The sequence below is a fragment of the Odocoileus virginianus genome, chromosome 21, assembly GCF_023699985.2.
Source record: "Odocoileus virginianus isolate 20LAN1187 ecotype Illinois chromosome 21, Ovbor_1.2, whole genome shotgun sequence".
Taxonomy (NCBI): Eukaryota; Metazoa; Chordata; class Mammalia; order Artiodactyla; family Cervidae; genus Odocoileus; species Odocoileus virginianus.
The window spans coordinates 49443301-49459573 of NC_069694.1; the positions used below are offsets into that span (position 1 = coordinate 49443301).

Sequence of the window (16273 nt, forward strand, 5' to 3'; positions counted from 1 at the left end):
TTAGAGAATTAGACTTTGACTTTATTAGGTACATAGCTGTTGTTAAAATTTTGAATTCATGGAGTTAAAAGCCCTGTAGTACATTAGAAAAATATTTAAAATTTGGTACACAATTCTAAACAGTGGTTCACTAAAACGTTTAAAATATCAGTTTCAGATACTGAATATAGAAAAGGAGAACTGTATTCTTGGGAATAAACACTATAATTCTATAGATAAAAAACACAGAAAATCAAAGAAATATTGCTCAAATAAGTAAGTCTTCCCATATTAAAACCTCAATGGCACACAGACTAAAACACATGCCCTGTTCTAATACTCTGGTACTATAAATACCAACAGGCTAAAACACACATCATAATTTGCTTGTAGCCTTGACCTTAAAAACAAATGGCTGCTGTGAGGTAATATGACCAAACCAAGAGATGATAACATACAAATCAAAATGAAACAATATAAAACATAGGAACAAAATCAGGCATAAAAAGAAAAGAACATAACCTTATTTTGAGAACACTGTTCCTTCATCATGAACATTACGTTTTGTACATTAATGTGTACATTAAGTGTATAATACATATATACACTTAAGAGAAATTCTTCATACATCCAACAATGCAACGGGTGACTCAATCAATTACTAACACAATTTGCAGACTTCAAACAATAATACCAGATCTCAAACTTGACAAACTTTAACAAATGACAGTAAAATACTATACTAAGAAGCTTAGTAAGTGGAATGCCTATAAAACAAGTACAGAGTTCTTCATCCTTCATAATTCTCTTAGCTTTCAACCTTTACCAGTCATTTTCACCCACTTCCATGGGAGAATTGTTTTGAGTGGAACAGGATGAATAACTGCCACACTCAGGCATGGGCTGTGGAAGCCAGTTGTTTTCTTGCACGAGTGGTCTTTTCGACAAAAAAAACTGAATCTCAAAAAATTCTAATGACTGTCCATCTTCCTTCTCTACCAGGAACTGATAGTTGCCAAACCTAATCATGCATCTGTCTGGCAGATCCATTTTATTTAGGTAGCCCAGCTCTCTGTTGTCCACAATCAGATTGGTCTTCTTACTCATATTTTTAATTTCAAAAGAGACAACTGAACTATCAAACTTTCTAAACAGCTGTAGAGAAAACTGAACTCGAGAAACCTGTTTGTCCTGAAAGGTGTAATGACAGATGTTAGAATTTCGGCCAAATTTCACCACTTCGCTGGTGTGGCGTTTCTCTCGGTTAAAAAACCTTATTGATTGGAATATTCCACTTTGCTGGTGGCCAGGATGGTAGAGAGTCATCTGCAAACAAGTTACTGTCTCTTCCGTGTCCGCATCCTCAAAACTGGACATGATGAGCACCGGAATCTGACCTGCCTGCAACAGTGAAATCAGCACATTAGTTCACCCCAGAGATCAGATTCTGAGATCTTTGATTCCAATATTTCGATGAAAAGCTTTCCAATAGGTAACTGATTTAGACTCTAAGAAAACAATACATAGGCAGGATGCTTTCATTTAACTAGTAGATATGTGAAATCTTATACCAAGCCCCATATGAACTGGTGCATTATATTTTATTCTCTTTCATTTCCAATTTGACAGTAAGACCATAATCTGGACAATAACAAGGAATGATTACTGATAAAATAATTTAGTGGGGGGAAGCATATAGAAACTTCAGTTCCTTTCTCACTTAAATAGGATGACTCGGGCCCAGACCAAACAGAACAACTGTCTGTACTTTAGAAAGAAAATCAGAAATAAAGAACCTCTTTGGGGGTGGGAGGTGGGAAGAACATTCAAGTGGGAGGGGAAATATGTATAATTATGGCTGATTCATGTTGATACGTAGCAGAAACCACACAACATAGTATAGCAATTATCTTCCAATGAAAAATAAATGAATTTTTTTTAAAAAAAGAATCCCTTTGGTTTAAATCCTCAAGAGGATATACATATAAAGAAAACCTATAGTTTACTAGCTAAATTAAAGTTTAATGTATTATGAATTTTGTATTATTTTGGATGGAACAGTATGAATAACTGTCATACTCAGAGAAAGGCTTCTGTGATTTTTACTATGTATCATCATGACTAAAGAAATGTAGATGTTAGAAACAAATAACTGCAACATTTGTCCTTTATATCCTGATTTAGATTTCCAGTAGGTAAAGGGTTAAAAATAGTAAGTGCATTAAAAGTTCATTTTATTCTATAATTTTTAGACACTACACACTTTTTATTTAAAAAAATAATCAATTTCCACAAGGTAGTTTTAAATATCATAGTCTGTACTCATCCTGGAGTTGTTTGTTTTTGTCAATGGTTCCTAATGACTGGACGGACAAGCCGTCATTTACCCCACGCAGCACAATCTAACTCTTCTTCACCACATCTCTCGAGAGTGCATGGTCCTGTGGTGACCTTTAATCCATTTCACTGTATGTACCTTTAATAGTCAGTGGAGTAGTTTAAGCAGCAAAACAAAGCAATTAGTTCCTAAAATCTGTGAAAGGTTTGACACAAAACTGCCACTTTAAAACCAATTTGCTTTAAAAGAATTGCATGCACATGAGTTAAAAATTCAAACACTTAAAAAAGATCTTTTTAAGTATCTTTCCTCTCTGACCTAATCATTTTTTTTTACTCTTTCAGAGCCAACCATTGTAAAAGTTGCTTTTATCCTTACAGAATTCTTTATACAACAAGCAAAACTTTGTGTTCAAAGACATAACACATTTTCTACAAAGAAAAAATTTTCTTACACAAATAGGAACATACTGTATTTAGTTCTAGACCTTGCATTTTTTCAGTTAATAATACAAGTGGGTGATCTTTTTCCATTTATCTATACGTGTAAATAGACCTGAATCTTAAACAGCTGCATAGAATTCCTTTAAACTAGTGTGGTGATAAATTACACCAGTAGATGGAATGATGCTGAGTGCTCCCTGCATTCTTTAAATACTATACAGCATTTACAGTGGGGTTTGGGGAGCAACAGCCTTAAGGTAATGTGTAGTTTTACTGGTTTTTGTCTGCCATCTATATTGGATATTGCTATCAAAATTATGCTTGCTAAACAGGAAAAAAACAGAATGTTTTCTTTCCATGCTGTTGGCTTTTAAAGTACAATCTTTTCTTCTGTTTCGCATAGTTGTATTGCTTAAAAACTCAAACTCAGTTTATTGAATTACTCAACAAACGATAAAACAAAGCAAAATTTTTTATTGATTTAGAAATATATTTTTAATTTGCTTTCATAATAGGTTCTTTCTTGACATTATTATGTCATATTGCCTTAGCCAATCAGACAACAAATGCCCAGCTTAAGCAGAAAAAGAGAAGAATACTCAAAATCTTGGGGCCAGGGTGGTAAAAATTACTATGAAACCAAAGGCAGCAAGAATTAACACACTGCGGGTAGAACTGGTTAATCACCATGATTTGAAAATACTTTAATTACAATAATAAAGTCATTATTCAAGAAGCAGACAGCTTAAAGGAGAATAATTATAACAAGTCATGAGATGATGCAATTAGTGGCTGACAAGAAAAGAAAGTGAAAGTGAAGTTGCTCAGTCGTGTCTGACTCTTTGCGACCCCATGGACTGTAGCCTAGGCTCCTCTGTCCATAGAATTTCCAGGCAAGAGTACTGGAGTGGGTTGCCATTTCCTTCTCCAGAAAAAATTTGCTGTTAAAAAGTAAAAAGTCTAAAAAGAGCAAGAATCTATCGTCATGATCTCCGCCTTGTCTGGGCTACACTGCCATCACTCAAATTCATTCTTGAGCTTTGCACAGTAACAGTTCCAAAAGGAGACCTGGATTTTAAAACACAGTATATTCTGGATATTGTCTTTTGGTAACACCCAACTTTTGTTCTTGTGATCTTTGTATAACCTGTTAGCCTAGAATTTAGTCTTTTGAGCAAATCCACCATCAAGAAAATTTTGCCCTATACAGGCTCTTAATGCCTAGTACCCAGGGCAGATATATTATTCACTACAGAGGAAAAACCTGGCATTCTGGTTTATAAATCAGGTGACTCAGTTCTCAGCTTTTGATGAACTTCTAGTTTCACAACTGTGACCCTCCCACAAACACTGAGGTAGACTGTTACCATCTGCTGCCCCTCACTACCAGACCTACCCCTATTGGTTCTGCCCCTTTGGAAAAATGATACTTCCCACTCCAGCGTCAACCGTATTAAAGAAATGTGAATGGAAGTAACATGGAAGCTTATTTACAAGGGTAGGATTTAAAAACCATTGTGTGGATAGACCTGTCTATCCTCCTTCCATATGCCACATAAGTGCCACAAGGAGCAGCCAAGCACAGGGTCTCAAAAGCGAGGGCCAAAGACAGAACCTTAGAGACCTATGATATGAGCAGGAAATTAACCCTCCTTCTAAGCAGTTACTGAGCCATGATGTTCCCTAGCATACACATTCACCTTTCTTATGAATGCATGAAATGATTACAGAGCCCAACAGTTAACAACACTGCTACTTACTGTATGCCTTTCATATGCCAGGCACAGTGCTAGCTCTTTATACACCAGTATCAGTTCAGTCACTCAGCCATGTCCAACTCTTTGTGACCTCATGAACCGCAGCACGCCAGGCCTCCCAGTCCATCACCAACTCCCGGAGTCCACCCAAACCAATGTCCATTGAGTCGGTGATGCCATCCAACCACCTCATCCTCTGTCGTCCCCATCTCCTCCTGCCCTCAATCTTTCCCAGCATCAGGGTCTTTTCCAGTGAGTCAACTCTTCACATGAGGTGGCCAAGGTATTGGAAGTACCCTATACAGGCTCTTCCAAGGAGTAAGTGTCTTTTCATTTCATGGCTGCAATCACCATCTGCAGTGATTTTGAAGCCCAGAAAAATAAAGTCAGCCACTGTTTCCCTATCTATTTGCCATGAAGTGATGGGACCGGATGCCATGATCTTAGTTTTCTGAATGTTAGTTCTTTCACTTTCTGCCATAAGGGTGGTGTCATCTGCATATCTGAGGTTATTGATACTATCTGCTTTTCAAAATAACCCGTCAAAATCACCACGTCACAGATGAGGGAGCTAAGTCTCAGAGGGTTTAGCTAGGTAGCCCAGGTCACAAAGCCCTGCCAAAAGCAGGATTCAAACACAGCAGAAATGCACAGTCTCTCTTGCCAACTACAAACATCACTACTCCCTGTTACCAGTTACTTCACAACAGCCAATCAACAGGGAAGAGGGCCATGGGGTGGGTGTGCCAGAACTAGCAGGACACCAGGAATCTAGTGTTGAGAAGAAAAATACACTGTTACTACCTCCTTGTAGGAGAAGAGGCTGTGAAGCACCAGATTACAGCGAGTATCAGTTATCCTTGAGCCTGATGTATGTATGCTGGCATGTCTCTAGTAATTATGGTGGCTGGTTAGGGAGCTCCAAAGTTAGTGAACCATGGTCTCAGACTTCAGGGAACTTAGAAACTAAGCTATTCATTAATTTCCAGAGCTGCTGTAGAAGTTCCTTCTGCAAAGTGACCTGAATCTCTGACATTTCAGAGTGGTCAGGAGAAAAACAAAGACAGAAACTAACAAAAAAAAAAAATCAAAATAATAAAATTGGTGGCTCTTTTATGTAAAGAATCACTAGTGTGCAGGTGCTCAAAAGTAGCTTTTAAAAATCTGTTTGGCCTAAGTTATCAAAGAAACCTAAGAACAAAGAGCTTATAGTGAGGGAGCTTCTAGAGAGGAAACTTGGGGTAGGGGGTGGAAAGGAGGCGTTCCACCACACTCTGTACCTGTGGGATTTTATACCATGTGCAGCTACTATCTATTCAAACATATAACAAGTATTTTCTTTACAAAGTCAGAAAGCTCATCATTCAGTCATGTCTGACTCTTTGTGACCCCATGGACTGTAGCCCACCAGGCTCCTCTGTCCATGGAATTCTCCAGGCAAGAATGCTGGAGTGGGTTGCCATGCCCTTCTCCAGGGGATCCTCCTGATCGAGGGATCAAACCTGGGTCTTCCGCATTGCAGACAGATTCTTCACCATCTGAGCCAACTGGGAGGTCACAAACTACCTGATTTTTATGGAACCTGATGGAGTTGGAGATTATCATCAAAGCTAGTAAACCATGTTCTCTGACATCAAGAAGCTGTAAAACACTGGAATGATGTGTGGCATACAGTAATATTTGTGTTAACAAATCAACACAATAACTTTGCAGACACTGAGCTAACAGGAAAGGAAGAGAAAACTTGGAAGCACACCAAAAAACAGCTATCCTGACCCTCCTCACCAGGTCATCACCCAGCAGTGTGGCTCTGAAGACAAACGGAACGTTCAGCAGAATCAATACTAGATTAAGCAACAGGTCTTGCTAAAGGAGTCGTAAAAACCAAAATCAGCAGGAGGAAAGCCTTAGAAAAAGTTCAGTTTCTTTTTCCCCCAGAGATGGTGTCTTTATCCCACTCCGCCTGATTGGCTTGTTTCCAGCCAAAATTGCTGCGTCGGATTCTCAGTGGCAGCGGACTTGGGCTGCGAGACTCAATTTACGAAATTCCTTTCAATCTGAAAGCTGGAGGAAGCCCCAGAAAACCACAGATTACGTTATTTTCCTAACCAAGCAGGCTGAAGCAAGGCAGGTATACACACAATCGCGCGGTGAACTACACTTCATAAATGGAATTATTTTCTGTTTACTGAAGGAGGGGAGCCTTTGCAAAGCACAGAAAAGTACAAGGAACACGCATCCCAATATTTCCTGTCAGTGCTCCTCCGCTCCATTTATAAATATTCCTCTATTTTGTAAAGCTAAGATCACGCCGTAAATGATCGCTCGAGCGTCGGCCCGCAGCCGAGCCAGCAGGAGGAGTAGGTGATGACTTTCTCTGCAACGCTCCGGAGGACTCCTGGACAGAGCTGCTCTCTGCAGGCGATAACAGACACGCGGCAGCCCCGCTTCACCCCGCCCCCGCGCCCCCCGGACCGCCACCTAGCAGGTACCTCGGGGCTCGAGCGTCGGTGAGCTTCCCTTCGCTTTCTCAGTCGGCACCGGGCTAAAGCGCGCGAGGCCGCGGAGGCCCGGGATCGCGGGACGCCCACTGCCTACCGCCAGGCTCGCTCACCGCGCCCACCCGGAGGGCGCCCGCCGGCTGCGCCGCACCTCCTGCGCTGGGGCTTGGGGTGGGGACGGGGGGACAGGACCCAGGCGGGCAGGGACGCAGACGCCACCCAGTCGGGGGCTCCAGGCGCCGCGGCGACTCCTTCCCCGACCGGCCGAGTGCGCCCCCTCCCCCGAGCCCTGAAGTAGATGGAACGCGCGGAGGCTCCCGGACTCCGCCCCGCGCTCCGCCCACCCTGGCGCCTTCCGCGCGGCCCCAGCCGCCTTTTCAGGCCAAAAGCCCAGCCCCCAGGTCGGGTGTGAAGCGCGGTAAACCCGGCGGGGACCCAGCTTGCCAAACAAGGGCCCCTCCGAAGAGGATGTGGAGTTTGAAAAGGGGACGGGATGACCACAACAGTAAGGGCGACTTTCTCCGGCATCCCCCCGCCCCAAACAAACACATGCCGAGGGTGGGGAGAGGAGAAGGGCTGAATTAACCTAGCAAGCAAGCCAGGTGCAGGGCCCGCATTATTCTTTTTAATCTTCACAGTCGGGAGACGCGGAAGCTGAGGCCCAGAAAGTGGTTGGGTTGCGGGGGGCGGGGGGCGGCAGGATTTAAACTCGCCTCAGAGCGCCTACGTCACCTCTTCATGCCCCATGGTCCCCTCACCTGACACCCGAGCAGCCAGGGGCTTCCTCTCCGCGCCAGCCCCCTGAAGGGACTGCTCACTCAACACCCAGCGTCCCGGGTTCCTGGGAACACTGAACCTCCCAAGCGTCTTTTATAACTTAGGGTAAACAAGGTGATACTATTTTCCTGCCTCAGGGAGAAGATTTGCGATGAACTAAAACTGGAGAGAGCTTAAAGACAATAGGTGTCTAGAGGGAGACAGGAGACCACGTGAGGAGGAAAAGGACCCAGAACAGCGGCAGGAGGACAAAGCTTGAAACGACCGAGGTCGTACTGGCCTATTTACTTCAGGGCTTGGGAAGCCGCCCACCAATTCTGGTAAATGTCTGGTGAAAGCCTTTCATTTGTCTGGGTTCCACCCTTGACTCCACAAGTGCTTGTTTATGGGTCCATTTCTCTAGCCATAAAACAATAGTGATGCTTGCTCTTGCTTCACCACTTGATAAAGAGGTTCTGAGGAGGGGTTAGGTATTGAGCTCTCAGAGTTACGTATAATCAAGAACCATAAGGCTGAGGAAGGATGAGTGCATCTGTAAGTGAAGCAGATTTCTGTAAGGCTGCAATCTAGTTCGTTAATCTTCAACACTTGCTATTTCTTCCCTGAGAGAGAGACAGTCACTACCTTTTTTCTGTCAAAGAACATTAGAGCAGGTGGAAGATAAGACATGCAGTTTGACTACACCAATAAAGTCACACAATAAAATAATGTTATCTGAATTGCAGCATCTGATCTCTAACCTTTAAAATGAAATAAGATATGAAAATGCTCTATAAACCGCAAAGGATTATTTAACTCAGTGCTATTGATGAACTACAAAATAGACAAACTACTGAATAGACAAAGTTAGACAAATGATAAAATACATGATGCTGAACATTATTCCATGTTTCTCTGTCCTTTAAGATGACTTATTTGATTTGCTAAATTACCCAAAATAAAATTTGAATAAGTCTTCAATTCCAGGTCAGACTCTAAGCTCAGTAATCCTTTCCTCCCTCTAACAACTGGTTAAAAACAATGGGCCTTAAACCAAAATGGCTTGTGTGAGTTGAGAAACAGCCAAGAGTGCACATTTGAAAAGTTTTTGTTCCTTAAAAGTTTGAAGAGACGTTTGGTGCTGGCTACAAACTCCGGATTTCAAACTATACCACAAAGCTATAGTAATCAAAACAGTATGGTACTGGACTTCCCTAGTGGTCTAGTGGTTAAAAGAATCTGCCTGCCAAGGCAGGAGACATGGATTCAGTCTGGGAAGATTCCACGTGCCGTGGGGCAAATAAGCCTGTGTGCCACAACTACTGAAGCCTGTGTGCCTAGAGCCTGTGGTTGGCAACAAGAGAAGCCCCACATAATGAGCGGCCCACACACCGAATTAGAGAGTAGCCAGCTGGAACACCTGGAGAAAGTCCACACACAGCAGCAGAGAATAAATTAATTAGTTAAAAAAATAAAATGAGTGAATGTCTTTTTAAAAAACAAACAGTATAGTGCTGGCACAAAAACAGACACATAGGTCAATGTACAGAATAGAGTCCAGAAATAAGCCCATGCACCTATGGTCAATTAATCTAGACAAAGACTGTAAGAATATACAAAGAGGAAAAGACCATTTCTTCAATAATTTATGTTGGGAAAACTGGACAGTTTACATGCAAAAGAATAGAACTAGACCATTTTCTTATACCACATATAAAAATAAACTCATAATGGATTAAAAACTTAAATGTGAGCCCTGAAACCTAAAACTCCTAGAAGAAAACATAAACATTACACTCTTTGACACTGGTCTTAGCAATATTTGTGAGGGGGCTGGGGAGCCTGTCTCCTTGCCTGTCTCCTCAGGCAAGGGCAACAATGGCAAAAATAAATGGGAGTACATCAAACTAAAAAGGTTTTGCACAGTGAAGGAAACCATCACAAACCAAAAAGGAAACATACTCAATGGGAGCAGATACTTGCAAATGACATATCTGATAAGGAGCTTTCATTCAGCATATGCAAAGAACCCATATAACTATTATAACATTTTCAAAACCAAACAATCCAATTAAATATGTATGGAAGACCTGAACAGATATTCTTCCAAAGAAGACATACAGATGGCCAACAGGCATGTGAAAAAATGCTCAGCATCACTAATCATTAGGGAAATGCAAATCAAAACTACAATGAGGTATCGTCTCACATCTGCCATGATGGCTATTACCAAAAAAAAAAAAAGTATTGGCAAGGATTTAGAGAAAAGGAAACCCTCATGCACGATGGATGGCAATTTAAATTGGTGCAGCCACTATGGGAGTCAGTATAGAGAGTCCACAAAAATTAAAAATAGAACTGCCATAGGACTCAACATTTCCATTCCTGGATATTGATCCAAAGGAAACAAAACACAGATTTGAAAAGGTATATGCACCCCCAATGTTCATTGCAGCGTTATTTAGAGTAACCAAGATATAGATGCAACCTAAGTGTCCACTGATAGATGAATGCATAAAGAAGATATGGTAAATATATACAATGTGACATAGTCATAAAAAGAAAGAAACCTTTGGATTTATGACAACATGGGTGAACCTACAAGGCATTATGCTACATGGAATAAGTCAGAGAAAGACAAATTCTGCATAATTGTACTTATATGTGGAGTCTGAAAAAAGTGAAAAAACATAAAATGGAAACACTCATAGATACAGAGAACATACTGGTTGTGGTATGTTTTATAAGTCTCCAGATATAGAATAAATAAGTCACAGAGATATAATGTACAAGATAGGGAATGCAATAAAAAATGTCATAACTTAGTTGATAAATGGTAACTGGACTTACCATGGTGATCATTTCATAAAATGTAAAAATATCAAATCATTATGTTGTATACCTGGAACTCATATAGTATCATAAGTTATTCGTACTTCACTTTAAAAAAGAGATTTTAAATCACTAATATCTAAATTAGGCAAAGTAATTTGCTATATGTGCTTTACTTTGTTTCTGTTTGTGTAAAACCACTAAAAGCATTTTTAATAGAAGAGGTTATTTTAAAGTTTTACTACAGGTTTTACTTGTTTTATTGTTATAAGGGTCAGAGTTTAAATAGAGTAACAATAGCATTTACAGAAAAACATGAGATCATTCTTTGATAAAGAAAATGTCTTTGCTGTTAAAGGAATACAGTAGGACTCTCTGTGGTGGAAGTTTACTAGCTATAACAGGAAGAGGTTTATAAAATATACTCATCTCAAGCTATGATTTCTCTGAAAACAGTGAATCATAGGAAGTGCCCCGTGAAAATACTTCAGCCAAAGTAACATCAGACTGAAAAAAGGTAAGAATTCTAGCATGTGCTCACAAATGTGCTCATGTGAAGTTACCTGCTAAAAGTCACTTTTTTTTTTTTGTTTTTATTTTTATTTTTATTTATTTATTTTTTTGTTAGTTGGAGGCTAATTACTTTACATCATTACAGTAGTTTTTGTTATACATTGAAATGAATTAGCCATGGATTTACATGTATTCCCCATCCCAGTCCCCCCTCCCACCTCCCTCTCCACCCGATCCCTCTGGGTCTTCCCAGTGCACCAGGCCCGAGCACTTGTCTCATGTACCCAACCTGGGGAGGTTATCTGTTTCACAATAGATAATATACATGTTTCAGTGCTGTTCTTTTGAAACATCCCACCCTTGCCTTCTCCCAGAGTCCACAAGTCTGTTCTATACATCTGAGTCTCTTTTTCTGTTTTGCATATAGGGTTATCGTTATCATCTTTCTAAAGTCCATATATATGTGTTAGTATACTGTAATGGTCTTTATCTTTCTGGCTTACTTCGCTCTGTATAATGGGCTCCAGTTTCATCCATCTCATTAGAACTGATTCAAATGAATTCTTTTTAATGGCTGAGTAATATTCCATGGTGTATATGTACCACAGCTTCCTCATCCATTCATCTGCTGATGGGCATCTGGGTTGCTTCCATGTCCTGGCTATTATAAACAGTGCTGCGATGAACATTGGGGTGCACGTGTCTCTTTCAGATCTGGTTTCCTTGGTGTGTATGCCCAGAAGTGGGATTGCTGGGTCATATGGCAGTTCTATTTCCAGCTTTTTAAGAAATCTCCACACTGTTTTCCATAGTGGCTGTACTAATTTGCATTCCCACCAACAATGTAAGAGGGTTCCCTTTTCTCCACACCCTCTCCAGCATTTATTGCTTGTAGACTTTTGGATAGCCGCCGTCCTGACTGGCGTATAATGGTACCTCATTGTGGTTTTGATTTGCATTTCTCTGATAATGAGTGATGTTGAGCATCTTTTCATGTGTTTGTTAGCCATCTGTATGTCTTCCTTGGAGAAATGTCTGTTGAGTTCTTTGGCCCATTTTTTGATTGGGTCATTTATTTTTCTGGAGTTGAGCTGGAGGAGTTGCTTGTATATTTTTGAGATTAATCCTTTGTCTGTTGCTTCGTTTGCTATTATTTTCTCCCAATCTGAGGGCTGTCTTTTCACCTTGCTTATAGTTTCCTTTGTTGTGCAAAAGCTTTTAAGTTTCATTAGGTCCCATTTGTTTATTTTTGCTTTTATTTCTGAAATTCTGGGATGTGGGTCATAGAGGATCCTGCTGTGATTTATGTCGGAGAGTGTTTTGCCTATGTTCTCCTCTAGGAGTTTGATAGTTTCTGGTCTTACATTTAGATCTTTAATCCATTTTGAGTTTATTTTTGTGTATGGTGTTAGAAAGTGTTCTAGTTTCATTCTTTTACAGGTGGTTGACCAGTTTTCCCAGCACCACTTGTTAAAGAGGTTATCTTTTTTCCATTGTATATCCTTGCCTCCTTTGTCGAAGATAAGGTGACCATAGGTTCGTGGATTTATCTCTGGGCTTTCTATTCTGTTCCATTGATCTATATTTCTGTCTTTGTGCCAGTACCATACTGTCTTGATGACTGTGGCTTTGTAGTAGAGTCTGAAGTCAGGCAGGTTGATTCCTCCAGTTCCATTTTTCTTTCTCAGGATTACTTTGGCTATTCGAGGTTTTTTGTATTTCCATACAAATTGTGAAATTATTTGTTCTAGTTCTGTGAAAAATACCGTTGGTAGTTTGATAGGGATTGCATTGAATCTATAGATTACTTTGGGTAGTATAGCCATTTTGACAATATTGATTCTTCCAATCCATGAACACGGTATATTTCTCCATCTGTTTGTGTCCTCTTTGATTTCTTTCATCAGTGTTTTATAGTTTTCTATGTATAGGTCTTTTGTTTCTTTAGGTAGATATACTCCTAAGTATTTTATTCTTTTTGTTGCAATGGTGAATGGTATTGTTTCCTTAATTTCTCTTTCTGTTTTCTCATTGTTAGTGTATAGGAATGCAAGAGATTTCTGTGTGTTAATTTTATATCCTGCAACTTGACTGTATTCGTTGATTAGCTCTAGTAATTTTCTGGTAGAGTCTTTAGGGTTTTCTATGTAGAGGATCATGTCATCTGCAAACAGTGAGAGTTTCACTTCTTCTTTTCCTATCTGGATTCCTTTTACTTCTTTTTCTGCCCTGATTGCTGTGGCCAAGACTTCCAAAACTATGTTGAATAGAAGTGGTGAGAGTGGGCACCCTTGTCTTGTTCCTGATTTCAGGGGAAATGCTTTCAATTTTTTACCATTGAGGGTGATGCTTGCTGTGGGTTTGTCATATATAGCTTTTATTATGTTGAGGTATGTTCCTTCTATTCCTGCTTTCTGGAGAGTTTTAATCATAAATGGATGTTGAATTTTGTCAAAGGCCTTTTCTGCATCTATTGAGATAATCATATGGTTTTTATCTTTCAATTTGTTAATGTGGTGTATTACATTGATTGATTTGCGGATATTAAAGAATCCTTGCATTCCTGGGATAAAACCCACTTGGTCATGATGAATGATTTTTTTAATATGTTGTTGGATTCTGTCACTTTTGAGGCCCTCTTATGATTTCCTCTCTGGAAAGGAACAAAACAACTTTTGTTTTGGTTTCAATGTGATTTTGTCATTTTGACAAACCCTTCTTTGATTCTGAAGTTTCAAGCACTTTCTCTTGCACTCACAACTACTCATGGACTGTAAACATCTTTCAAATTACACATAATGTGGTTAAACTCCTTTCCAGTAAGTTTAATGAAGGAAGACTTGAGGTGGCTTTAAAGCTTGGTCAGGGCTTCCCAGGTGGCTCAGTGATAAAGAATCTGCCAGCTAAGCAAGAAACTCAGGTTTGATCCCTAAGTGGGGACAATCCCCAGCAGAAGGAAATGGCAACCAACTCTAGTAGTCTTGCCTGGGAAATCTCATGGACAGAGGAGCCTGGCAGGCTACAGTTCACGAGGTTGCAAAAGAGTCAGACATGACTTAGCACTAAACAACAACAATAGCAAAGCTTGGCTGTAACTTCATTTGACACAGCCAAATGCTGTGAGTGTTGCTCACAGATATACAAAGCTAATGCTTTCTGGATGGTTTAAACATCCCTAGGCTACTAATTGAAGAAAGTAGGGAAAACCACTAGATCATTCAGATATGACCTAAATCAAATCCCTTACAATTATACAGTGGAAATAAATATTTTCAAGGGATTAGATCTGATAAGAGTGCCTGAAGAACTATGGACAGAGGTTCATGACATTGTACAGGAGGCAGTGATCAAGACCATTCTCAAGAAAAAGAAATGTAAAAAGGCAAAATGGTTGTGCTGGGAGGCCTTACAAATAGCTGAGAAAAAAAAAGACACAAAAGCCAAAGGAGAAAAGGAAAGATACACCTATTTGAATGCAGAGTTCCAAAGAATAGCAAGGAGAGATAAGAAAGCCTTCCTCAGTGATCAATGCAAAGAAATAGAGGAAAACAATGGAATGGGAAAGACTAGAGATCTCTTCAAAAAAATTAGAGATACCAAGGGAACATTTCATGCAAAGATGGGCACAATAAAGGACAGAAATGGTATAGACCTAACAGAAGCAGAAGATAGTAAGAAGAGGTGGCAAGAATACACAGAAGAACTACACAAAAAAGGTCTTCTTGATCCAGATTACCATGATGGTGTGATCACTCACCTAGAGCCAGACATGCTGAAATGCAAAGTCAAGTGGGCCTTAGGAAGCATCACTACGAACAAAGCTAGTGGAGGTGATGGAATTCCAGTTGAGCCATTTCAAATCCTAAAAGATGATGCCATGAAAGTGCTGTACTCAATAGACCAGCAAATTTTCAAAACTCAGCAAAGGCCACGGGACTGGAGAAGGTCAATTTTCTTTCCAGTCCCAAAAAAAGGCAATGCTGAAGAATGCTCAAACTACCACACAATTGCACTCATCTCACACGCTAGCAAAGTAATGCTCAAAATTCTCTAAGCCAGACTTCAGCAGTACGTGAACCGTGAACTTCCAGATGTTCAAGCTGGAATTAGAAAACGCAAAGGAACCAGAGATCAAATTGCCAACATCCGTTGGATCATCGAAAAAGCAAAAGTTCCAGAAAAACATCTGCTTTATTGACTATGCCAAAGCATAGACTGTGTGGATCACAATAAACTGTGGAAAATTCTTGAAGAGATGGGAATACCAGACCACCTGACCTGCCTCCTGAGAAATTTTTATGCAGGTCAGGAAAGCAACAGTTAGAACTGGACATGGAACAACAGACTGGTTCCAAATTGGGAAAGGAATACGTCAAGGCTGTATATTGTCACCCTGCTTATTTAACTTATATGCAGAGTACATCATGAGAAATGGCAGGCTGGATGAAGCACAAGCTAGAATCAAGATTGTCAGGAGAAATATCAATAACCTCAAGTAGGCAGATGACACCACCCATATGGCAGAAAGTGAAGAAGAACTAAAGAGCCTCTTGATGAAAGTGAAAGAGGAGAGTGAAAATAGTTGGCTTAAAACCCAACATTCAGAAAACTAAGATCATGGCATCTGGTCCCATCACTTCATGGCAAATAGATGGGAACACAATGGAAACAGTGGCTGACTTTATTTAGGGGGGGGGCCTCCAAAATCACTGCAGATGGTGACTGCAGCCATGAAATGAAAAGATGCTTGCTCCTTGGAAGAAAAGTTATGACCAACCTAGATAGCATATTAAAAAGCAGAGACATTACTTTGCCAACAAAGGTCCATCTAGTCAAAGCTATGGTTTTTCCAGTAGTCATGTATGGATGTGAGAGTTGGACTATAAAGAAAACTGAGCATCAAAGCACTGATGCTTTTGAACTGTGGTGTTGGAGCAGACTCTTGAGAGTCCCTTGGGTTGCAGGGAGATCCATTCAGTCCATCCTAAAGGAAATCAGTCCTGAATATTCATTGGAAGAACTGATGCTGAAGCTGAAACTCCAATACTTTGGCCACCTGATACGAAGAACTGACTCATTGGAAAAGACCCTGATGCTGGGAGGGATTGGGGGCAGGAGGAGAAGGGGACGACAGAGGATGAGATGGCTGGATGG

At 40.3% G+C, this 16273-nt stretch overlaps 2 protein-coding genes across 10 annotated transcripts in view; one reads left to right on the forward strand and one right to left on the reverse strand.

Moving 5' to 3' along the window:
- TIFA (TRAF interacting protein with forkhead associated domain) lies at positions 1–7311 on the reverse strand. The gene is made up of 2 exons (XM_020887928.2): positions 7010–7311; positions 1–1380 (listed from the first exon to the last, which is right to left on the reverse strand). Exon 2 carries the CDS (start codon positions 1354–1356, stop codon positions 802–804), a length of 555 nt encoding a protein of 184 aa, XP_020743587.1. The 5' UTR covers positions 1357–1380; positions 7010–7311; the 3' UTR covers positions 1–801.
- Positions 6463–16273, forward strand: part of ALPK1 (alpha kinase 1) — a 124655-nt gene continuing 114844 nt past the window's right edge. For 6 of the 9 annotated variants that reach the window (XM_070452283.1, XM_070452287.1, XM_070452282.1 and 3 more), the window contains exons 1-2: positions 7329–7523; positions 7933–8115. The gene's annotated coding sequence lies outside the window, so the exon portion shown is untranslated. Of the gene's footprint in view, positions 7006–7327; positions 7524–7932; positions 8116–16273 lie in introns of those variants that run through there. The other 3 variants (XM_070452290.1, XM_070452289.1, XM_070452284.1) reach the window with 2 other exon arrangements.